At 42.2% G+C, this 25,725-nt stretch overlaps 1 protein-coding gene across 1 annotated transcript in view; it reads left to right on the plus strand.

Annotated features, from left to right (window-relative positions):
• The window catches only part of Adamts18 (ADAM metallopeptidase with thrombospondin type 1 motif 18), a 145,033-nt gene that overhangs the window by 111,701 nt on the left and 7,607 nt on the right, over positions 1 to 25,725 (plus strand). Inside the window, exons 17-19 of the mRNA XM_028768697.1 lie at positions 17,650 to 17,791; positions 18,870 to 18,996; positions 22,585 to 22,789. Coding sequence (XP_028624530.1) covers positions 17,650 to 17,791; positions 18,870 to 18,996; positions 22,585 to 22,789 — 474 coding nt within the window. The remainder of the gene's footprint in view (positions 1 to 17,649; positions 17,792 to 18,869; positions 18,997 to 22,584; positions 22,790 to 25,725) is intronic.

The following is a 25,725-nucleotide window of genomic DNA, read 5'->3' on the forward strand; positions in this document are numbered from 1 at the left end:
AGTAACCAATGTTGTTCCTGTACGGTTTCTACTTCAGTCTCCACCTGGAACTCCTGAATTGGCATTTGATTGATTAATTAATTAATTAATTAATTAATTAATGTGATATACTGTAACCTTCAAAAGAAAATAAACCATCCCCCCGCCCCTGCCTAGGCATGTTGTTTTGGTCATGGTGTTTATCATAGCAACAGGAAGCAAACTAAGATGCATACTCATGAAATGGATATCCTTATCTCTTTTATTCTTTTAAAACAATTATTCATTCTTAGAGAATTTCCTACAATGCATTTGATCCCTTCCCCTCCCGCTCTTCCTCCTAAGTTCTTCCAGATGAACCCTACTTCCCACTCTCCAAATTTAGTATTCTCTCTTTTTAAATAACCCATTTGAGTCCGATTTAGGTCACGCATAGATTAGACTTTATGTCATTGTGTTGCTTATTTTTGAGATTGTAATTTAATTTCAATATTCCTCCCTTCCCTTTCCTCCCTCCAAACCCTCCCATATACCCCCCCCTACTCTCTTTCACATTCAGGACCTCTTTTTCTACTAATTGTTATTACCTCTGTCTGTATAACTCTACCTGAATATACGTTTTCAGGGCTGTTTGGCACCAGATAACCACTTGATGTGTTCTTCCCTGGGGAAGACTACCTTTCCTATCCCCACTTTGCAGTTGCCCGTACTTTGTGTAGGGTTGAGACCTCATGACCTTTCTCCATTTACTTTGGTATGTCCATTGGCCTCATCTTTGGTCAATTCACGTTTGGACAGTCGTGTTGGTGGGAATTAGTGGGTGTAGCTTCTGCCATTCCTAGGAGATACAAGTTCATAGTAAACTCTCTGAGCTCCTGGCCCTTAAAGTCTTTTCACCCTCTCTTCCACAATGTTTCCCGAGCCATCCGTACAGTCGTGTTTTGAAGCTGTATCCACTGGGACTGAGCTTCAGAGTCTTGCATTTTGATTGGTTCTGATTTTCTATAATGGCCTCTGTTGGTTGCAAAGAGAGGTTTTCTTGATGAGTGATGAAGACTATGTTTATCTATGAGTATAAAGATGAATGTTCATAAATTGCCATTAGGAATTAGGCTGGTTTAGTAAATCTGTGCCTGTAGATTCTCCTCCAGTAGCCATTACTTCATATAAAGATTATATTTTGGTGAAATAGTTGGTAGTGCAAAGTCTAGAAGATCTTCAGCCTTGTCCAGAGTTGATCAACATTTTGATTTTTATAATCATCAAAGCTGAGGACACCGCTTCACATAAATACGTGGGACAAAGTTTCAAAAGTATAACAAGGTCAGTTTAGAAAGCATTGAAAACTGGCCTAATCTCAAGCTAAGGTATGGTACCTCGACCTATGGCTCCATTGGTTGCTTCAGAAAGCTAGTGATTTATCACTAAGCAAAATTTTATAGGCCAAATGTGACCAAAAACAAAAGGAGGAAGCCAGGCTAAATGGCTCTCAGGACATCTTCCTCGAGCAGCCAGGAGCTAGGGTGAGTCACTCCTGATGAGAAATGGTCTTTTTACTACTTCAAGACCTGCAAGCAATTTTTTTTTAATTTCATTTCCCTCTGTAGTTTAGTTCATAAACACAAAACCGTCCCAGTTTTTCACAGTTCTGTTTGTGATTGAAGCTTCGCTCCTAAACAGATCTGCTCAGCAGAAAAGCCGCAACAGAAAAATAAAAGGAGAAATGACAGGTAGTGAGAATGGAGTGCCTGAGCCTTCCTTTCATCTGTGAAGCCTGACTCTCCCATCTCCCGCACTGATCAAGTTAAGCAGACTTTGATACACTGTTGCTAAGTGCTGTTGCTAAGCGTGGTTGCTAAGCATTATGCCAGCTTTGGCTGAGCCTGTTTATCCTGCCTTGTATAATCTCACCACAGATCCTTCAGCTTGCATCATTTAACCCCGACAAAGAACTACACACCATTTGGCTTCTTCAGTGGGTACAAAATTTTAACCAGTATCTAAAAAAGAGTTTTGAGATTTATTTTTATGACTACAAACATTTTATCTGCCTGTGTGCCTGTGCACCCTGTGCGTGTCTGGTGCCTGTAGAGGCCAGAAGAAGGCATCAGATCTCCTGAAACGGGAGTTACAGATGGTTGTGAGCCACCACGTGGGTGCTGAGAATCAAACCCAGGTCCTGTGCAAGAGTAGCCAGTGCTCTTAAAAGCTGAGGGACCCTCCCCAACCCCTAGTCTGTGAAAAGTAATTTTCAAAAAAATGAGGATAGAGTTCCCTAAAACTGGTCAGGTTCATCCGTCTGTATGTTTCCAAACACAAAATGGCTCCTTAAACAGTTACAGCCACCTATAAGAAGAGTGTTCAACAGAATGAATTTGAATAGAGTCATATAAATAAATATATGCTTGCTGTATGCTCAGTTGAGTATGTATCATATTCTTAAAATTATTTTAAAATTGTGTGCGTGCGTGCGTGCGTGCGTGCGTGCGTGCGTGCGTGTGTTTGGAGCACACATGCCACAGTGCATGTGTGGATGTCAGAGGACCTCAGGTGTCGGGTCTCTCCTTCCACTACATGAGTGTTCCAGGGATTGAACTCATGTCATTAGGTTTGGTGGCAAGCACCTTTATCCACTTGAGCCATCTCACCTGCCCTGTAAAATGATCTTTAGTACATATAAAGAAAATTATAACACTATGTTAATATTAGTAACCATTTAGCATTATAGCGTCACCGTCATGAAGCCAAATCACATTTTCTTGGTTGTTCATATCCAAAGCCTTACCTTATGACCCTATTCTGCAACTACATTCAATGAAGCTTCGTGTAATAGGCTGGAAATATAATCTGACAGACAACCCACCCCCATAGTAACTTCTATGGCCAAATAGACGTTCCTTAATGTTTAAAGCAAATATGGATTAATTTTAAATTTATGAATATATATGAAGTTTAAAAATAAATCTGATAACCTAATGTTATATTTGTTTGAACTTTTTTTAAAGAATCTGGGTTGAGTCTTACTGTTTTCAGAGAGCATCATCAAATTTCTGACTAGTTTTTATCTGTTTGTTTTTTAAAGATTTATCGATGTATGTATTTTATGTTTCTGAATGCTCTGTCTGCATACATGCCTGTATGCCAAAAGAAGGCATCAGAGCCCATTATAAATGATTGAAAGCCACCATGTGGATGCTTGGAATTGAACTCAGGACCTCTAGAACAGTAGCCAGGGCTCTTAACCCCTGAAACATCTCTCCAACGCCAAGATTCTAGTTAGTTTTAATCACATTTAATTCTCTCTGAAACTCATGGCTTAAGGTTTTCTTAAAAAAAAATAAAAAAAAGAAATTTACAATTTTATTAAGCTATGCTCAGGAGATGGCTCAGTCGGTAAACTGTTTGTAGTAAGGACCTAATTACAGTTTACCGGAACCTTCATAAGGCTGAGTGTGATGAAGACTATCTGTAACCCAGGGACTTCTATGGCCAGATGGCAGGGAGAGTCTGAAAGATCCCAGCTACATTTTGGCATACGCAAGGGCAAACTAGAGACTGTCTCAAACAAGGTGCAAAGGCAAGGACCAACTCCAGTAGTTGTCCTCTGACCTCCACGTGTGCGTCATCTCTTCAGCATCACTGTGCCTGCACAAACAATCATGCAAGGCAGAGGGAGGGGGAGAGAGAGGAGGAGGAGGAGGAAAGAGGAGGAGGAGGGAGGGAGAGAGACAGACAGACAGACAGACAGACAGACAATATCAGAGAGAGAGAGACAGAGAGACAGAGAGACAATATCAGAGAGAGAGAGAGAAGGAGGAGGAGGAGGAGGAGGAGGAGGAGGAGGAGGAGAGGGAAAGAGGAAGAAGAAGGGAGAGAGAGGGAGAGAGACAGAGACAGAGAGACAATATCAGAGAGAGAGAGAGAGACAGAGAGAGAGAGAGAGACAGAGAAATTGCAATAACTAATAAATTATATTTCCCTAAAGTAGACTTTATCTTAATGTCCAAGTGATCCATGGCATTATTCTTTAAAGGGAGTTTAAATAAAGTTCATTTTCCTTTTCATACAAAGACAATAAGTTGAACCAAAATGGATACTCTGGGAGCCAAAAATATGTTCACTCCAATATAAAAATGTTGAATATGTTTTACAATCCTGTGGGATGCCGAAATCAGAATGTGGGAACCCAGCGAAAAGAAAAATGCTGTTCCATCATCCTCAGAAACAAGTCTACAGACAGCACTTCTGGCCTTGCGTGTGTCTCAGTTCTGGTTACAGTGTGAAATTCAGCAGAAAGCTGTGCTTGCCAGACATGCCAGGGCAGCCCTGTAAGGATGATGCCCCTCTTTCTTATCGGCTCGGGTGCATTATGTCACAACCTGGCAAGGTTCTAGCAATGTCCCATCTTCAACCACGTTGGGATGCACTGGTTCCCCGTGGCTATCATCAAAGAGACCAGTTCCTTTATGTCCCTTTTGATGTCTAACATTTTAAGTTATATTTTTAGACACCCAATCTTAATTTTAAAAACATTAAATACCTAGGTCTATCTTAGATATTGAAGTTACACCAGGCGTTAAAATGCAAACTGTATTGCCCAACCTTTATGATTCAAGTATTTTTAAATATTTGATTTATACTTTGACAGTTGCTAACATACGTCTGACGTATCTTGAGCCTATCCTCCACCCTAAATGTTCCCTCCCACTCCTCCTGGACTCCACATTGAAAACATGCACCTCCCTTGCACCTTGGTGACCTCTTTTCTATTTTTTAAAATGTTTTATAACCCATTATGGATTTATCTTTTAAAAGCAATACTTTGTATTTATTCTCTGAAAATCCCATACGTCTCTATAATATCCACCCATCACTGCATACATCCCTCCAACTTGCCCTAGTGCTGTCATCTCATCTTTATCATAAATCCATGTCTTGCTTTTTCTTACTGTTATTAATAACTCTGAGTCCAATTAGTGATGCCCATATGTGTGTCCAGGGATGTGGGAGCACCCACTAGGATGTGAGTGGCCTGCCAGTGGTCTCATACCAAAAGCTGAGTGACTCTCACCCTCAGCAACCATCAGCTGCTAAGAAGTATAAGGAACAGATCTTTGGATCCTCTACCTGTGGAAAGCTTCCTGGGCAAGACAGAAGATGGCCGTAATAGTAGCTGGTGATCAGGCTTAATGGCTCCTGGATGACATTAAATGGATCAGATTTCCTGGGTTCTAGTTTGTCAAGTGTGTTCTTTTGATACCTGAATTCCAACTTGATCATATGGTGACCTGTTTCTCTTTGTAGCTTTCCAACACTGACCCAGTACATAGAACATTCTAGAATACTAGGAGGAAATTTTTAAAGTGTGCAGCAAACACTATCACGTGATAAAACTTATGGGTTCTTTTGTTTCGAAGGTTATAATTTGATTACAACATTGATCACTTCCCCTTTCCTCCCTCCAAACCTTCATATACACCTTCCCCCCTTTCCTTCATATTCTTCAGTATATGTTATCATCATGACATTTAATTATCTCTCAGGACCAGCCTTAGAACCATACAGAGTAAAGTTAATTACAGTGAATAACATTTAAATCCATGAACCTCTTTTAATTTTTTTTTTACTTATATATCTGTAACTATGTGTGTAAATATGCACACATATGTGTAGGTGCCTGGGAAGACCAGAACAGGGTATCAGATCCTCTAGAGCTGGAGTTACAGATTATTAAGAATGACCAATATGGGTGCTATAACTAGAATGTTAATTTTCTTTGTAGTTCTGGCTGGCCTGGAACTCACAAGGTATTTCAGTCTGTCCTTGCCTCATAGAAATCCACCTACCTCTGCCCCTGCTGGGGTTAAAAGGCGAGCACTGCCAAGCCCAGATGGCCAGCAGGTACTCTTAAACACTGAGCTATCACCTCAGTCACACACTTTGAGTCCTAAAACGTTCTCTGGGACTCCTGTGCTTCTCTTACCCACCGTGAGTACAAGTGATTTACATATAAGATGCTACTGACCCATGCCGTCTCAGGGGGCTCACTGTACCGACGGAGATGATTTTGCTTCCCCAGCACATGGGTTCACCAGATCTTTCCATATATCTCTTCGTGTTTTATAGTCGGACAAGAATAATACAATCCCCGGTGTAATTGACTGCTGTCAGTTAACCCTGAGAAATAAGTACATGGCCTCACACCAAATAAAAGCACCTTCTGCTTCTGGTTATTTTTATATGTCAAAATTTTATAAGATGTCTTCATAGGCAACTCAGAGTTTAAACTAAATGGAAAACAGACTTTCACTTTATCACGAAGTCACGAGCCAGTCCTGTTTTGAAATGCTGTCTCTGTTACACTCTTTCCCTCTCTCTGCATGCATCCTTGGCACTATCTGGATTCCCCATTTCCAACAGGTGGATGTCACTCCATCACAGGTCTCCTCAGTGGCCAAGGGACATTCCTGGGGCAAATGCTGGATTTTTAGAACTGTCTCAAGGCTTGAATAATTTCAGGCATTAAATTTAAATACATCCATCATGTTCCTGCTTTGACACGCAGACTCAGACACATACAAACAACCTACATTTCTGCCTTGCTCAGAGCGAAGGCCAGTCATGCGCACGCACAAGTCCTAGCCCCCCAAAGAAATCAACACAGACTTGGCAGTGGTCTGCTTTCTGAGATCACAGCAGATACAGTTTTTATGAAACCAGACAGTTTCCATCTATTTCGACTCACTCTCTACGGCAAAAGTCTGGCAGAAGGACTGAAAAGTCTCTCATTAAACTTATGAACTTGTTGGTTATCTGGAAGACTTAGAGTGAGCTTATGTTTCAGTAGTGCTGAGGGTATTGTGTATGGTTGGTTGTGTTTGATGATTGGGTTTGCCTGTCTTAATTCTACATACCCAAATACATTTAGTGTGTATGACTGGAGACATAAGAATTATATATTAAAGTGATAGAAATAAAAAAAAAAATATTTGACAGCCAGTGTCAAATCTTACACATAGCTTCTTTGGGAGAAAAAAAAAAAAACCTGGTTTCATCTGAAGTAGACATGTATATATGCTGGGCTTTTCCTTCCTTCCTTCCTTCCTTCCTTCCTTCCTTCCTTCCTTCCTTCCTTCTTTTCTTTCTTTCTTTCTTTCTTTCTTTCTTTCTTTCTTTCCTTTCTTCCTTCCTTTCTTTCTGTCCTTTGACAATGTATAGATGTATATGGTATATTTGGATTGTCCTACCCACCATCTCATCACCCTCCATTATCCCTTCCCAAACCCACCGAGCCCTTTCTTCTTCCAAACACATCCCCATCCCCCCCTTTCTACTCTTCTCTTCTATGCGTGTATGCACATGTGTGCATGTGGTGCCTGTGATATGTGATTGAGTTTAATTACAGTTGCTTTCGTGAGCATGGATACGGGGTCATTTACTGGAGCATCCATCAACTTCCCAAGCAACCACTAAAAGCCCAAGGGCTCCCCAGGGAGCTACACCCCTCCTTCGCCTCTTCATGGTAGAATGCTGATGGGCCCAATCTTGTGTAGTTTTACATGGATATGATTACATATAAGTAATCATGGCTGCTGGGAGGCCATGAGCAAGAGTCACGGCATGTTCAGAAGACAGAGTTCCACAGTGTACTCCAGCCCCTTCCGTTCTTTCTGCCTCCTTTTCTGTGATGCTCCCTGATCCTGGGAGCAGTTGACATAGGCTCCCATTTAGGGCTGAACACAGTTGTAAGCCTTTATGTTAACCACCACTGCCGAGTTTTGGGTTATGGATGAAAACATATGTTTTGCCCATTTTTTAAGATTTATATAGCGATCAGCAAAGATCAGTGGCTGAGATCTGTCACTCCATACTGTGGGACAGGCTTGCTGAATAGGCAGTGTTAGGAGACCTTGGTTGTCAAATTCTTTCCCTTGTGCTTTAGGCCACCTCCCTACCATTGAGCTGTTTTCCCAGTCCGCCGTGTAGCTGGCTGAGGATAAGGTTCCTGCTGGTTTGTGCTCCTCATTCATTCTTTTCTGTCCCTCAGGCTGTCTGTCTCTGTGAGTGTGTCTCTCTCACACAGGTGCACTGGCAGACGGCAGTGAAACAGCCATTCTCTAGCAAATTGTCCTGCAGAGGAAGGGGGATTCCTCAGGAGTGCTTCCTTGTGGCATGACATCATCCTTATCTCCTGAACAGAGTGATCTGAGAAGGCAGGGCAGCAAGGCTGCTGGTCTTTCACTGAAATCTGATCACCCAGATCCTTTATAGCATTCTTTTTTTTAGAAAAACTTGAAATACAAAAGGTTTTCCTTAAGGGTAAAAATGTTTCCCCTGCCCCTCAGCAGTGTCAGGCTGTAGAAAGGCACATTTAACTCTTCGAAAGCCCAGTGGTATTTGATAGCACACCAAAGGAATCCTAAAACTAAACACACAGCAGCCTTGGGAGTTAGCAAGAGTCAGTGAGATACAGGCTGACCTTAGTCTAATTGCATGGCTGGAAAAAATATCTCTACAAAATGACCGTGAGCTGAGTGTGGCGGTGCACACCTTTAATCACAGCATTTGGGAGGCAGAAGCAAGCTGATCTCTGTGAGTTTGAGGCCAGCCTGATCTGGCACAGTGCTTTTCAGGCCCACAAAGGCCTGTCAGAAAGAGAGAGACAGAGAGAGAGACAGAGAGAGAGACAGAGACAGAGACAGAGAGACAGAGACAGAGAGACACAGAAAGAGACAGAGAGAGAGACAGAGACAGACCAGAGACAGACAGAGACAGACAGAGACAGACAGAGACAGAGACAGAGAGACAGAGAGAGAGATAGAGAGAGACAGAGACAGACAGAGAGAGAGACAGAGAGAGAGACTGAGAGATACAGAGACAGAGAGACAGAGAGACACAGAGAGACAGAGAGAGAGAAAGAGAGACAGAGAGAGAGACAGACAGAGACAGAGAGAGAGAGAGAGAGAGAGAGAGAGAAAATAGGGACACATACACAGAGAATATGAATGAGAGTTAATGACTATAATAAATAACTTAGCCTTGTACTTTCTGGCAAAGGCAGATGCTATGGGTAAGGGTTCAAGTGGATGGGTATGTTGATTAGTGAGATAACCATATATTATCACCATCAATAAGCCCTCTCCTTTCCATCTAGCCCCGACTTTGTGATAATTCTACCTAAATCCTCCCCTATGCACAATAGCTGTAATGTAACGGGTAAAAGTGTTCCTTAAGATGAGACAGCTTAGCCAAAAGGAGGGCAGCCAAGCAGCATGCATTCAGTGAAAACACAGAACACGAGAGGCTAGGGAGAAATGGAGAATGAATTCAGAATAGCTGATGTAGACCCCAGGTGGGAGACAACCATTCCCAGGGACTTTCAGCAATAACATGATTTGTCTCAGTCGCCGTATCCTGTTTGAAACTGGAGCCTGAGGTTAATTCGTGGCACATACTTCTGGGATGAATCAGCAAGTACTATTTCCCTCTGTTAGACACAGGGATGACTTAAAACCCTCACCGAGATTCCGTGAACCTGCCCGCACCTTTGAAGCTGCTCTTCAGATGACTTCCCAAGTTGTATGACTGTTGCTTGTCTAGTCCCATTTCTCCACACATGAGAAGGTGAAGAAAACTGAATAAAGTTTAACATACTGTGGGGATCCAGAAACCATATACACTTATTTTTTTAAAAAAAAAAATCTTTATAAAGTTACGCAAAAATCTGAAGCTATAGCTTAGTGATAGTCAAGTGTGCATACTCCAGAGCATAAGGCCATGGGTTTAATCCTCAGTAACACACAGACACACACATAGACACACACACACACAGACACACATAGACATATACACACAGACACACACACAGAGAGACACACACACACAGACACACAAACATGCACAGACACACACATACAGAGACACACATACACAGACACAGGCACACACAGAGACACAGATACACACAGGCACACAGACACACATACACAGACACACACACATAGACACACACAGACACACACACTATTAAGATTCAGTAGTGTGTTACAATAAGCTATTCTTAGCACTTTAAGCAGTGATGGTCTCTTTTGGTCCTTGCACTAATGAGCTCACTACAATTGTGTTTACCTGAACAAGACCTGTGCAAATTCTTATTGTAAGTTTGTTTGTTTGTTTAGTTTGGAGACAGGATTTCAATAAGTTGCCCAGGCTGACTGACCTTGAACTTACAGTTCATCTGACTCAGCCACCCGGAGTATCTGGGATTATAGGTCTGTGTTACTTATTCAAGCTAAAACGTCACATTGGAATCCTAGATGTGGTTTTAGAGCATGAGAAGCCATGTTCTGAGGGACTGTATTGAGTGTTACAACTAGACAAATGGGATATATTCCATCCTTTACAAGCTGATATTAGAAGATTCACCTACAATCCGATGGCTGATAACATCTTTGTATAATATTAACATCAACTTTAAATGAAAGGAAACATTGATAAATCTTTGCCTGGGTGGGGTACAAGATATATTCGAGAGACATTGCTCTCACTGTGTTGAAAGCAACCAAACTCGTTATGGGACTAGGGAACTAGCTCCAGTGATAAAATGTTTGCTGTATATGTGTGATGACCCAAGGTTGATCCCCTGGGTTTTTGGTTCACAGAAAAACCCAGGTGTGGTGGCAGCACCAGGGAGGTGGAGACTGGGGATGCTGGGGTTCACTGGCCAGCTAGTTTATCCAAATTAATAAACTAGGAGCTCTAGACCAATGAGAGGACCACAGGGTCCTGAGGAACAAGGTGGAGATTACCCAGGGAACAATACCCAAGGTTTAACTCTGGCCTGTATAGGCACTTTCCCAACCCCCTACCCCACACACAATCAAATATACAATGTAAGACAAGAAACATGATTCCTCACATAAAATAAAACCCAGTCTTTAAAACCTATCTCTTAAGTTGGATTTTCATGAGTCAATTTAGAAAACATACACACTTTTTGAAAAACCAGGCTTTCAATAATGAAACCAATATAAATCTTGTAGAAGAAATGTGTGCATTTTAACAGAAACTAAAAAGCAGAAGTTTTTAAAAAAAAAAGCCAGTTATTTACCTAAGATTACATTGGGTGCCCTTGGCAGAAGCTGCTTGCCCCAACTTCAGAGGGCAGCTGGTAGGCTCCAGTCTCCTCTGTGGTTTTCTAGCTTAAGAAGCTGTGAATTTTATAACCATGCACCCTGCGGTCAAAACTGCAGAGTGCTGTGTCTGAAGGCAGGTGGTTCTTGTGTTAAAGGTAGACATTAAACAGTTCTATTAAGGACCTGGAAGTATTTAACGGGGTCGCTTGCCAGCTGTAAATTAGAGACCCAATCCCCGTTGGCTGGAAAGTTCTCTGGCCTAAGTCCAGTTAAGTAGACTGAATCACTGGCGGTCTTTCCAAATTTGCACATTTAACAGCTTGGCTGTTCAGCCTGCCGTCCAACGCTGGGCGGTTCAGAAGTGGCATTACTTTGATGCAATGAGCTGCCATCAAGACAAGGATGTGAAGCCTGTGGGATTGGGAGAGTGACTGTCTCAGCCACCCCACCCCCAGGCTGAGAAAAGCAACTCATCCTTGTTGACAGAGTCATGGAGAACGTTTTTAAATAGCTGTGGATGACTGGCATTATCATTTTCAGGAGATCAACTGTCTGAGGCTCATACCCCAGCATTCACAGAGGAAGTAGGGCCTTGAACATCTCTCTAAGGTCCCTGGGCTTCACTGTGCTCATGTGCAGTCATGGTGGTCACATTGAAATCCTTGGGTGTCGTTGAGAAAGTCACCAAGCTATGAGCTGTGGTCTCTCTATAAAGAAAGAAATTGTTAATCAAATGATCATTATGAATTTTAAAGTTTTCAAGATGTTTCTTTAGATTGGTTAAGTCTGGTTTGAGCTGCCTTCAGAGCCACGGGACCTAAATGGTAGCAGAAAACTTCGTGTGCTCAAAAGGAGCCCTGTATTTGGTTTAATGGAGTGCTGGGCTCTTATTTAAATCAAGGGACCTTGGATTTTTTCTTTTGCTCTGGGATCACAGATTCTAAAAGGTGGAACTGAATTCTTCACCAAACTCAGGTTTTTGGAAACAGGAAGAACCTATAGAGATTACATTAGGCAAAGTGCCCAGTCCAGAGAACTGTATGAAGCAGCAAACATAAGAGGGGAGGTGCCTTCCCCCACGTGTTCCATTTTCTGCCATTCTCCTCCCCACACAGGATAAAGGAAAGGGCAGATGGTGCCTTGAGGTCAGTCATTGTCTGCTTGGAGTTTATGTGCTTCGCCCTGCTGCCTGTAGAAGTCAGTCCTTCTTTCAGGAGGCTTTTAAGAGCTCACGTTAAAGTGTTCAGCATGCTCTCCGCTGGTTTATGTATTTGCTTTTAGCATACATGACTGCTCATATAACTGCACGTGGATTTATAGCTCTGCGGACAGCAAGGTCAAGCCTTAGGTTTTTAAACTTGGGGTGCTCTTAATTCACTCAATGCCTTTGTAAAAACACACTCACATGTTCTACAAATAAATATGAAGACTGTGTCTTGTATGTTAGTTATCTATAAAACTAATAGAATGTATACAAAGGGTCGTTATAGGGGTGTGTGACTTACTGACTTAAGGTTGCATGTTTCCTGTGAAATCTTTCAATACATTGTGCCTTCTTTTGTTTGTTTGTTTGTTTCTTTTTGTGCTTGTTTTGATCATATGGATTATATGTTCATTATAACTTTTAAATATTCTCTTCACCGTTCTTACTCTTAGCTCAAATATTTTACTTTTCTAAGGAACTTTTCATATTTTCCATTAAGTGAGAAGGAAGGGGAGGTGGGGAATGTTTTATTTGCCACAGTGGTGCCTAGCTCAGGATAGTGTCGGTGACATGAGAGGTGGTGGGACACAAGGCACACTGAATGTGAAGAGCACACCTCGTCCTGGCCTGCTGAGTGGTGTGAGTTGTTAGAACCCAAGGAGTCTATGATGGCTTCATGACCCTGTGTTGGCTTCTCAACTTAAAAGGATGGGCTGACATTTCATGGGGAGAAAGGCTGTATAATGTAGCCTTTCTGGATACAGGAAAAAGATTATAGCTAATGATGGACTTGAACCTACCTCCCAAATACTCAGGTTCAGAGTGTAGCCGTCTTTGGCCATGGATCAACTGGGTTCACCTGAAAGGGGGGCTGGGAATGAAAGGAGGACGGAGGACAAGAAGAGATGAAGCCAAGATAAGGTATTCTGATCAAGGCTCAATGCTTTTAATGTTCAGCTCTCAATTTAAAGGGGGAGCCACACCCCCACCACCAAACCCCTTCGTGCTTCAGCCAGTGTGTGTGAGGGGAACCCATCCTTAGTCACAGCCTGAGGTGTCTCAAGGCAAGCTCAGTGGCCAGTCTGTTCTTCTAAGTTCCTGTAGCAGGCTGTAGGTGCAGCAAAGGTGGGTAACACCACCTGGGTCCTATTATTTTTGGTCTATTGTGGCAAACAAAGTCTTTCAGGCCTGCTCAAGGCTGGGGGAAGGACACATCCAAGCTTGAATGAACAATGGGTTAAACATAATATGGAGGTCAGCGATTCAGATTTCATAGAGAATGGCTACCACTAGTCACTCGTATTAGGTTGAAACTGGCCTGACGTAAGTTTGAAATTACTAACGACCTGGACTGTGCTCAGGCTAGCTGAGCAAGCCAGTGAGTAAGCTACTAGCAATGTTCCTCCATGATTTCTACTGCAGTGCCTTCTTAAGCTCCTGCTCTGACCCTCTCAACGACGCGCTGAGCTTCTCACGGACGTGGAAGTCAAATAAACCCTTTTCTCCCCAGGTCGCTCTTTGGTCATGATGTTGATCACAGCAACAGAAAAGAAAACTGGAACATAATGGAGGAGGGGTCTGAGACAGGGGCCAGGCAGAACATCATAGAGATGTCAGGAAGGAGCGGGCTGCAGAGACAGAAACGGACTTCTGAGGGACATCGACTAAGTCTCTTCCTGTTGGTTATGTTGAATGATTGGCTGAGATGGCCGTCTGGGAAATGTGGGCACCTTGGTTGGTTGGTTCTTAGTGTAGAGGAAGCTTTTCTTTTCAGTCTAACTTTTCAGTGTCGCTGGGAAACCATGTGTTTACATTAGCTCCTGAAGTATATCTAAAATGTGAAAATAACAGATAGTGTGTACGCTCAATGGAAACTTGCTAAGCCATTTTTTTTTCCTTTAGATTGATTTGGGGGAAGGGCAGGCAGGATGGCCTCAAACTCAGCCTGTAGCCAAGGATGACCTTGAACTTCCTGAGCATCCTACCTTCACCTGCCAAGTGCTGGCATTGCATGGGCCTGGTTAATGTAGTCCTGGGCTTGATAGATGCTAGGCTAAAGTTCTTCCACCTGTTCTACAAACTTAGCCGTTTGTTAAACCACTCAGCTCACCAATGTGTTCACCCTGCAGCTTAAAAAAAAAGGGGGCAAGAACTAACATTATTTTGCATTGCTATTGTCTTTGTATTTTCATAGAAGTCCCTTCACCTGTAGCAGTAAAAATCAGCAATTACTTTGGATAAAGGTATAGGTGGTACTAGAAAGCGGAGCTAAGTCAACACATTTTGTTTTCCTCCAGGGCACCCAGGAATGTGCCTCTGCTACGTGCAGCTGAGTGTGACTCCACCATACTGTGGCATCACCCTGCTAAGGCCTCCCTTGGCTGCCACAGTTCCTGTGCATCTCACAGGTCCTCTGTGGCACCAAGACAACGGCAACCAAGAGTGTTAAGATCTGTCAACCTTCTTTAGCTGAGGAGCAGGTCGGAGGAAATATCAGTAAAGGGCAAGATCGCCTTCTGTCCTGGCTTCATTCCTGTTGCTGTGAGAAATACTCTGAGAAAAAAGTAACGTAGGGAGAAAGTGTTTTAGATCCTAGTTTAAGATTATAGTCTTTCCCTGGCCGATGAAAATCAAAACAGGAAGCTAAAGCAACTGGTCATATCTACAGTCAAGAGCAAAGTGAATAAAGGTATCCTGCTTAGTGTTAGCTAACACTTTCTATTCTTATATCGTCAAGGACCCAATCCCAGGGAATGTTGTTCTCTACTATTAAGTTGGGTCTTTTTCTATATTAGCTAGTGCATTCATTCAAAATAACCTCCCCACCCAACACATATACACAGACACATACACACACACACACACACACACATATATATATACAAATACACACACATGTATATATACTACACACATACACACATGTATACACACATACACACACATATATATACATACACACACATAGACACACAAACACACATATATACACATACACACATGTACATACACACACATACACACATATATGTACATGCACACATGTACACTCACATACATACACATATACACACATACACATATATACATGCATACACATACATACATTTCATTAACATACACACATACATATACACACACAAATACACACACATACATATAGACAGACATGCACACAGGTCAACCTGGTCCAGACAGTCCCTCACTGAGACTCTCTTTGCAGGTGATTCTGGGTTGTGTTGAGTACACGAAACAAAACCATCACAATTTCTGAATACAGATCTGCTCTTCCAATCCTTGTTTGACTGTGACTTGTCTGAATTTACTGAATCTGACACCAGAAAATTAGCAGAAACAGTAAAAAGGCCAAACAAGGCGAGCAGAACATTTTTAGTGGCAGCTGGTGAGAATCTGATGTTGTTCGTGCTAATGGTTCTTCCTGTTACATTGTGTATTAGTTTAATTTCTGATAAAATGGGAAATCTGGGTAATACAGATCCATCTGTTGACGTGACTCTGCCTAGAAGACTCCATGATCGGTTTGGTTATACTATACCATGTGATGTTCACACCATGCTCCCTTCAACGGTAGACGATACTTCTGGAGTCATTTAAGCTAACCGCAATATTAAACTCATGCGGTAGCATCCTAAAGAGCAGTGTGGCACAGTGGTACAGTACCACCCAGCCAACTTTAATTGAGGTGGGATCCCAACAGACAGAGACCAGGGGTTCCTATTTTTAACTGGCTGGAGCCTTTGCCTCTGGAGTGTGCATGCCCAGTTCTAGTGGTGAAGAATTTTCCACAAGACTCATGGGGTAGAAGAAAACTAGTTATTTATATTCATGAATTGGGATTGAGAGAGAGAGAGAGAAAAGGGGAATGGTTTAAAAGAGAGGACACCCAGAGAGTGTTTGCCCACATCAAAAAGAAGGTTATAGAAGGCGTTGGAAAAAGCATGGTCTTTTTTTTTTTTTTTTTTTTTTGCAGATTTTAAGTAAATCTAGTCATTTGTGTGATCTTGTACACATTCTTTTTATGATGAAAAAAGAAAGCATTGTAGAGTTGTTGGAGTAATATTCTGAGATAATATATAGAAAATGCTGACAGAGCACCTGAGAACTAAAGGAGACCCACAGGCTCACCAGGCGCCGTCACATCTGTATGGGGCCAGCTTAGCCCTGAATCCTGGCCTTTTTATTTTTTAGATTAAATCCCTTATACTACATATGTATTTTGACTCTATTAGTATTTATCTTATTTTTAATTATGCAGATATGTGTGAATGTGTTTGTGTGTGTGTGTGCATGTCTGTGTCTTTATCTGTGCATTTGTGTGTGTGCACACATGAATGCAGGTACTGGAAGAGGCCAGAAGTATATGATGATTCTCTTGAAGCTACAGTTAGTTACAGACAGTTGCGGGCCACCTAGCAAGGATGCTGGGGACTGAATCAGGGTCTTGTGCAAAGATGGCATATGTTTCTAACCACTGGGCCATCTCTCCAGTTCCTGTGACTGTTCCATTTAGACATAGCATGGAGACACTTTCGCTTTGCAAACTGTCTTTGAAAAGTCTATTGGAACCTTACTTGGAGCATATAATAGGGACAGGCAGCTCTGACAGGGATATGTTATGATTTGGAGGCATATTTATTCTGTGCTGAACTTCAGTCATAAAGGTTTATAGGTCAGTTTATGATCAGTATAGAGACACTCTCGTTGAATCTACCTATTAGCCATGGAACACTACTGTATGTGTTTTGTTTAAGGTTGAGACCCAACAATATGATCTTTCTTCCTTAACTGTATTATTTGTGTGTATTTGTATGTGTGTATGTGTGTGCATGAATGTGTGAGTGTGTGTGCACATGTATGCATGCGCTCATGTGAGTGTGAGCTGTAGGGATCCAAGATAACTACAGATTTTGTTCTCTCCCTCTACCATCATGCATCTCCCAGGGATGCATTTAGGCCGTGAGGATCATGCCTGCAGCCGCCAAGCCATCCTGCTCACCCACTTTGCCTTCATTTAAAGGCTCCTTTGCTTTATCAATGGTGATACCTTTACTTTTATATGGTTACAGAAAGCATCAAATTGGTTTTTTTTCAGCATCTAGCTACTCCAGTTTTGATCCTAGAAAGGCTAATGGTTTAAAGTGTCATGGGAAGCTTTTTTAAAAATTATGTAGCATTCTTGGAAACAAAAAAATAACCTGACTTTAAGACCAAAACGACATACAAATGTCTATAAAATGTTCAACAAGATCTCTGCAGTTCTTGGGTCTGGCCGGTATACTGATTTCTTAAGTTTTATCTCACCTTATGTAGATTCTGACACAAGGCAAGAATCCAGGCATCACTTGGAAGTATGCCCTTCCCAAGGCCATGAACGTAACTCAGCCAACAGCAAAGAGACACCACCACACCTGGCGCACGGTGCAGTCTGACTGCTCAGTCACCTGCGGCGGAGGTAACTGGTTTCCTAACTCCACTTCCCAATTCATTCCTGCTTACAGGTTTTATCCGTTCTATGGAAGGACGCCATGAACTCTTGCAGGGCAGTTTAGGTCCATGGCTCCAGGAAACAAACTTTTTTTAGCCGAGGAATGAAGCTGGTTGTCCTTCATAAAGGGAGAGTGACATTTGAATCATGTCTCAGATGCCATTTCAAGGAAAAGAGACATAAACAGAAAACATGGATCAATTCAAAGTCAAGCAGTGCTCCCTATCTGCGAAGCTAAACATGAATATTTACAAAAAAAAAAAAAAAGTGCACCTCTGGTGGGAAATTTTTAAAGACTGGGAGCCAGGCCGTATGGTTCCGCTAAAACAAATATTTACACAGACCAGTCATAAGCTGGTAGGTATGAATGGATATTCAGAGTTTAACTGTTTGCCTCTATATGCATCACCTCATGGTGAAGTAGCATATTAGGGTTTTCACATATAATTCATATATTCAGATATAGTGGCTTGATTATTATGTGTGGTAGTGTTTTGTCTAGATATGTATGTGTATTACATGTAGGCATTGCCCACAGATAGCAGGAGAGGACAGAGGACATCAGAACTCCCTGGAACTGGCCTTGCAGATGGCCTTAAGCTGCTGTACAGATGCTAGGAAACAAACCCTCTAGAGGCAAGAGCGAGATAACCGCTAAGCCAGCTCCCCAGCGATCTCACTGGTGTTTTATTGATATAAATATTTTCCATTTAGACCTTTAAAATTTATATCCAAGCTTCCCAGGATGTTTCACTTTATAGTTACTCTGTTTCAAATAGTATGTATCACTAGATGGTTCTAGAATCCACTTGAAAATTAAAAGCATCTATTAAAATTACTAAAATATAAAATCTATTATCTTGAGGATAAATGGAATTCCAGTGGGTTGAAATTGTGTCCAAGGGAACCACTTTCACAAAAAATATGTAGATTCCGTGTCTTAAATAGGATACCGGAACACTGATTGACCCCCAAACTAAGCTGGGAAACTAAACTAAATGGGTCGTCTGTGTGTCTCACTATGTAACTTCTGGCACCTTACTAGGTTACATAAGCATCAAGGCCATCTGCTTACGAGATCAAAACACTCAAGTCAATTCCTCATTCTGCAGCGTAAGAACCAAGCCGACAACTGAACCCAAGATATGCAATGCTTTCTCCTGTCCAGCCTAGTAAGTCGTCTGCAAATGTCTCCTTGCTTGTATGTGTTCTCCCACAACTGGTAAGACATAATGAAAAGCCTCCTGCTCATACTTCTTGTTGGAAGGGATTCAAAATACAAACACAGTATTTAATATAAAAATCAAGAAAAGAAAAACGATTGAAGTTGAATCATGAGATCTAAAAATATGAATCTGCCTTAGACACTTAAGTGTTGCTATGGAACCTTGATATATAAGGATTGTTTTTCTTCCTCCTGACAGTAATAAGAGTTGGACCTAGGGTCTCATGCCTGCTAAGGAAGTGCTTTACAACTGAGCCATAGCCACAGCCTTCCTCCCATTTTAACATTTTGTTGTTGGTGGTGGTGGTTTTTGGGTTTTCAAGACAGGGTTTCTCGGTATAATTCTGGTTGTCCTGAAATACTCTGTAGACCTGGCTGGCCTCGAACTTTGGTTTTCGGGTTTTCAAGACAGAGTTTCTTGGTGTAATTCTGGTTGTCCTGAAACTCACTCTGTAGACCAGGCTGGCCTCGAACTCAGAAATCTACCTGCCTCTGCCTCCCAAGTGCTGGGATTAAAGGCATGTGTCACCACTGCCCGGCCCATTTTAACTTTTGAAGAGATCACACTCCAGAATGGAATCGAGCAGATGTTTAACTGACACACAATCATATGTTACTTCTATGGAAGCATTGCTTAACTTTTACAGAGGTCCTCCAACAACACAGAATGACAATAATGCAGACCGTGAAACCAAAAATGGAAATTGCACAGTAGTAAGTCGAAAGCTGGACAGGGGAAGGCCAAGTGGTGACTCCCCCATGGATAACTGTCCCTCAGGAGCACTCAGGGGCTTGTTCTCACACTAATTTTAGCCATGCCACTGTAGGAAGATGAATCTAAGTAAGCTTCCTGGCCAACTGGAGTCCTTTCTTAGGTGATTTGTCTTCAGGCAAATATACTTACATAAAGCAGTGGTGATGTCACCAGGTATTGCACATATTATTTTAATAAGTGACACAGTTTTGTGCGTGCATGCTCACACATGTGTATGCATGTGTGCTAATATATATTAGTGTGCAAAAACTAATATTTCATTTTCCCATAATTGTTTGGGGTTTCAGATACCCACCAATCCTGCATGCCCAGTCTCTCTCAGATTCTGACACTAACCATGACTACAAAAAGAAGAGGGCATAGGGAGGGGGCTTCTGTGGATTTTCTTCTTTTTCCATGAGATAAGCAGTCCCTCGGTGGCCCTAAGATGCATTTAACAGAAAATGTTTTTGACTGTCCTGGGTTCATCTGTTCTTTAGGGGAAGTTGGTATAGTGTGTATACTAATGTTTACATACAGAGTCATAACACTGATTGACACGATGATAGTTTCTGATTTCACGACTTTCTTCTAGCAACGGTTAGACCACCTAGCAAAAGAAAGGGATTCTTTGATACATATGTTTGTGTAAAGAACACGCTAAGGTCGTCTAGAACTTCTAAAATCCCCTGGAACCTATGGGCTGTTCTATTCTGTTATCTGGAATCAGAGTAACCCCTTGCAGGGTGTGCAGAGTGTCATTGGTGGCCTCCTCTGCCCTCTCTTTGTTTTCTGCCACTACTTAGTGTTGGTATATTAAATTAGGAGAATTGCATAGACTAGAAAGAAGGCTCTGGACTCTGAGGAGGATAGTCTCAGCCTGATCAGACTCTGTTACTTTTTCTGCATCAAACATATCATCTGGACTCACTGTCTATCAGGGTCTGAGCTGAGCAGTGGGGTATGGGGGTGATAGGATAAGGTCCCAGTTATCAGCAACAACCTTCCACGAGGGGAACAGAGATGATGGAGACGCACGGAAGGACTGAGATGCAAAGCCCTGTGCTCTACAATGCTAGGTATTAGGCAGTAAGGGATGAAATGGACAACCTGGAGTCTGTACCTGAGGTAGAAGCAGATGACAGTGAAGCCAGTTGAAAATGTAGCCTGGGAGTCAAACACGGAAGGCCAGGCACATCACCCAAAAGTGTCCATGTGATCCTCTTTCTGGTACATATAACAACCCATCCTATTTGTCACAAAAGGAAAGAAACTTGAATTTAACAGAAAAACACCGTTCGAGTAGGCAAATGGTGAAACTATCAATTTCATAGTATTTTTAAAAAGAGATTGTAAGATATGAAAATTATATAAATATGATGAATTATTTTATTAGAGTCACTGTCGTTGACTTAAAAATAGGATGGTGTGGGTTTTGTGCTTGACTCTGTAGGCTGAAGGGCTTTAATTTCACAGATATGGTGTCTTAGTGAGGGTTTTACTCCAGTCAACAGACCCCATGACCAACATAATTCTTATAAAGGACAACATTTAATTGGGGCTGGCTTACAGGTTCAGAGGTTCAGTCCAGTATCATCAAGGCAGGAGCATGGCAGTGCCCAGGCAGGCATGGTGCAGAAGGAGCTGAGAGTTCTACATCTTATTCCAAAGGCAAACAGGAGAAGACTGGCTTCTAGGCAGCTAGGACAAGGGTCTTAAAGCCCATGCTCACAATGACACATTCTTCAATGAGGCCACACCTCCAAATAGTGCCATTCCCTGGGCCAAGAATATTCCACCACAGGTGGAAACCAGAGAGAGGGAGGAAATAAGATTAAGGAAGGTATTGAAATTGTAGAGGTCTAAACAAAGCACAGTTAGCTACTGATTTGGTCTTATTTTCTAAAAATAATCAGTACTTAGCATATTTGTATCCAAGGTAACTTGTAGACGTCACCACTGGAGTCAGATATGTGACAGCCATATCTACTGGTTCTTTTCTTTTTAATATTGTAAAAACATACCATTTCAATCAGTCAGAAGTAAGTCGTGAAAAGAAGTCATAGTTACCATAGATGGGATTCATTCATCATGACTTAGACAGTTCTAGAAAACCTTATCGGGCCATTTTTAAATGAATGATGTGAGGTTAGATCTCTGACCCGTCAGTAATTTATAAGACCAACTAGCAAAGGAATGTGAGGAGCTGCTCACTTAGGAAGAGCTTCCCAGGGTCTCCTCCTCTGAAGTGATTTCCTCTCCCACATAGACGCTCACCCCTCCTTCTGCTTACACTTCTAGTAACTAGCCTTGTGGTTGTTCTTTTGTTAAACTGGGTCAAGGTGCTGAACAGCCAGCCTTGTCTTGATATCACGTATCCACAGTTTCACTGTGTAGTAGGCTCCTTTATGGGAAGAGTGCTACCTCATTCATCTTTCTAACCCTAGTGCCTAGGTCTCTGACACATAGTTAAAAGCTCAGTAAATTTGCTTGGATGAATTGCTCAGTGAGTAGAATGTGTTTCTTTCCATGTAGCAGGCTAGAATGTATATTTTGTTTTCCAGAACCATGTGGTGATTAAATGTGTCTCCTTACAGCATGCCTGCTATCCCAATGGGTGTCTGATTCAACAGCCATAAAAGAACAGTTGGTGGGTGTGGTCCTGATTGGTTATAAAATGGATCTGAGGCCTTTTCTAGGTGGATAAGTCTTTCCCAATAGCTGCTTGAGTAGTACTATCAAGCCTTGACTTTCCAGGAAGTAATTTTGGTTCTCTGAAAGTTGGTTGCCAGGTGAGTGGAGTACATGCAGCAAGTCCTGTGCCGGGGGCCAGCAGAGCCGCAAGATCCGATGTGTGCAGAAGAAACCCTTCCAGAAAGAGGAGGCTGTGCTGCATTCACTCTGTCCAGTGAGCACACCCACTCAGGTTCAAGTCTGCAACAGCCATGCCTGTCCTCCAGAGTGGAGCCCCGGCCCCTGGTCTCAGGTAACTAGCACTGCTTTGGAAGCACTGATTTGGATCTGCATGAAAAAACCAAGATGGTGGAAATATAGTTGACTTTGCACCCTATGGGGCCCTCAGCTCTGTGCATCTTCATGGGGAATTAATAAGACAGTACCTGGGGATCTTTATTTCAGCTAGTACCAGTTTAGTGGTTCTTATCTGGCAGTCTTAGAGACTATTTAGGGCATCCTATGAATGCAGACAGACAGGGATTGGCACTTAGTCCTGGCTCCTTAGAAACATGGAACCATGGGTAAAGGTACTTGTCATCACACCCAGCCACTTAAGAACAAGCCCTGGTACCCACACAATTCCTGTAAGTTATCTGCTGACCTTCTGCATACAGAATGAATGAATGGTAGACGCAAAGAACAAGATAAAGGAAAAAAAAGATTTAATTTTTGCTTCAGTGGCAAAGACGTAGAGCTAAAAGAATATATAAGAAATGGCACCTGGTTTGCAGTTGTCATAAGGCATAGCATCATGGGGTCAGAAGAGGCATAGAGTAGGAATTTCCTGCTCTGCACATCTGATAAATGTCCTGTAAAGCAGGTGTCTTCTTTTAGGAGCATGTTCATCTCAGAGACATCTTAGAAGTGAATGGGCCTTACTGGCATCTAGAGCACAGAGGCAAACATCCTCTGGGGCACAGAGAGCTCCCTAAAACACAGAATAAGTTCCAGGATTTCCCTACCTTCAGCACCTCATCTTAGCCTTCGTAGGCAGATAGTATAAGGCATGTACCATGATGCTAGTTAGTGGCAAATAACCCTATGGCTGCTGTGCTTTCCCTAAGATTCTGTTCTCTCCTAAAGGAAGTCTATTTCTTACCAAGTTTAACAACACACCACAAAATTTCCCAGAAGAGACAAGGGGAAGATTTCTAATCAAAGTAAGACTGTGCTTTAGGGGCTGGAGAGATGGCTCAGCGGTTAAGAGCACTGACTGCTCTTCCAGAGGTCCTGAGTTCAAATCCCAGCAACCACATGGTGGCTCACAACCATCCGTAATGAGATTGGATGCCCTCTTCTGGTGTGTCTGAAGACAGCTACAGTATATTCATAAATAAAGTAAATAAATAAATCTTTAAAAAAAAAAAAAAAAAGACTGTGCTTTATAGGGACTAAGGATCCAAGAATAGATAGAAATATATTGAACACGAGAATGAATCCATGCAAGAGAGGGAAAGGGAGGAGAGGGAGGAGAGGGAGGAGAAGAAGAGGGAGGGAGAGAAGGAGAGGGAAAGGAGGGAGAGGGAGGGAGAGGGAAAAGAGGGAGAGGAAAGAGAGGGAGGGAGAGGGAGGGGAGGGAGAGGGAAAGGAGGGAAAGGGAGGGGAGGGGGAGGGAAGGGGAGGGGGAGGGGATGGAGAGGGAGGAGAGGGAGAGGGAGGGAGAGGGAGGGGGAGGGGACAGAGAGGGAAGAGAGGGAGAGGAGGGAGAAGGAGAGGGAGGAGAGGGAGAGGGAACATTTGTTTATAGCAGGGAATAAATCTGAGTAGGACATGGTATGGAATCCATATTTCTTTTCAATTAAGAATTTCAAATGTCTTGCTGAGGAAACCACATGTGTATGATGGGCGTGGACTGACATAAATAGACACTACAGAGTGTCCAGAACATCTTAAAGTACACAGACTTTCACATGGAAATACTTTGAATGGTTTTCTCTTTTTAAAGTTGAATTGTAAAGACCAGACCTGTCTTGGGTAGTTTAATGATCAACATGAAACAGAATTTGTTTCCACAAACTGTTCAGCTCTTAGACATGGGTCACAGCAACAAATCGATTTCTTCTTCAACCAATGGATATTGCTTGCTCTTCTGAAAAAAATTGCAAACAAAATTAAGATTTTTATTAACTGCTCAGAAATTATACATGAGAAGGCAGTGATAGGTTCCATGGCTCAGGTTTCCAACTTACTTACCAGCTCGTGTCTGTTTCTTAGAAGCTAACTACCTGGCCTTCAGTCCTTGGGGGTTTCTTTTGAAGAGGATGATGGCAATGAACTCAGAAAGTTGATGGACCTATTACACTGCATGTATTGCAAAGTTCCAGCTGTCACACGATGTACTAGTCATGAAATAAGTGAGAATTTACAGTGGTCCCCTAAGCCCATGTTGGACTATGCCTTAGCCTATCATTTAGGTACCAGAGGCCATACCTCATTTGGTCTTTCTGAGAGAAAAAGATGACCACAAAGATCAACACAGTGATAGAGCCCTCCAAGACAGTCCCTGTGTGGAGCCAGTCTTCTAAGAGATCTTGACAAGTTTTTAGCTGCTCTGGGGACAGTTCTTTGCCATCTTATCTGGTTTACAGAATTCTCAGGAGAGCCAAAGAAGAAAGATCTTAGAAAAAAATAAGTAAACCTCCCAGGGTAGAGATTTAAATGTTTGATGAATGCATGTATCCTCTGTCTGGTAATGCCCTTAGGGAAATTCTTAGGAGTAAGAATTTTGCTCTTCTTGACATGTCATTCACATCTTCATTGAGTGTGTCTACGTATTTCTACTGTGCTTTTTGTGTTGGCACAGTAATACTCCTTAGACAAATTCTCATGACAGACAGAAGAAGACAAGTTCTGGTACAACATATCCTGTGCCTGCAAAAAACAAAAACAAAACAACAACAACAAAAAGAAAAACCTTTGCAATGATAAGTATAGCTCATCTTCAGACTGAGGGACAATACGGCTGCAGGTACTCAGATGTTTCAGTCAAAAGCTAAATACCCCATTACTATGTTCTCAGTGCTTATCCAACTGAAATCCAACTGAAATGGGTACAAATGACATTATTATTTCTTCTTCTTCTTCTTCTTCTTCTTCTTCTTCTTCTTCTTCTTCTTCTTCTTCTTCTTCTTCTTCTTCCTCTTCCTCTTCTTCCTCTTCTTCCTCTTCTTCCTCTTCTTCCTCTTC

Source organism: Grammomys surdaster, unplaced genomic scaffold, assembly GCF_004785775.1.
Source record: "Grammomys surdaster isolate TR1022 unplaced genomic scaffold, NIH_TR_1.0 187, whole genome shotgun sequence".
NCBI lineage: Eukaryota > Metazoa > Chordata > Mammalia > Rodentia > Muridae > Grammomys > Grammomys surdaster.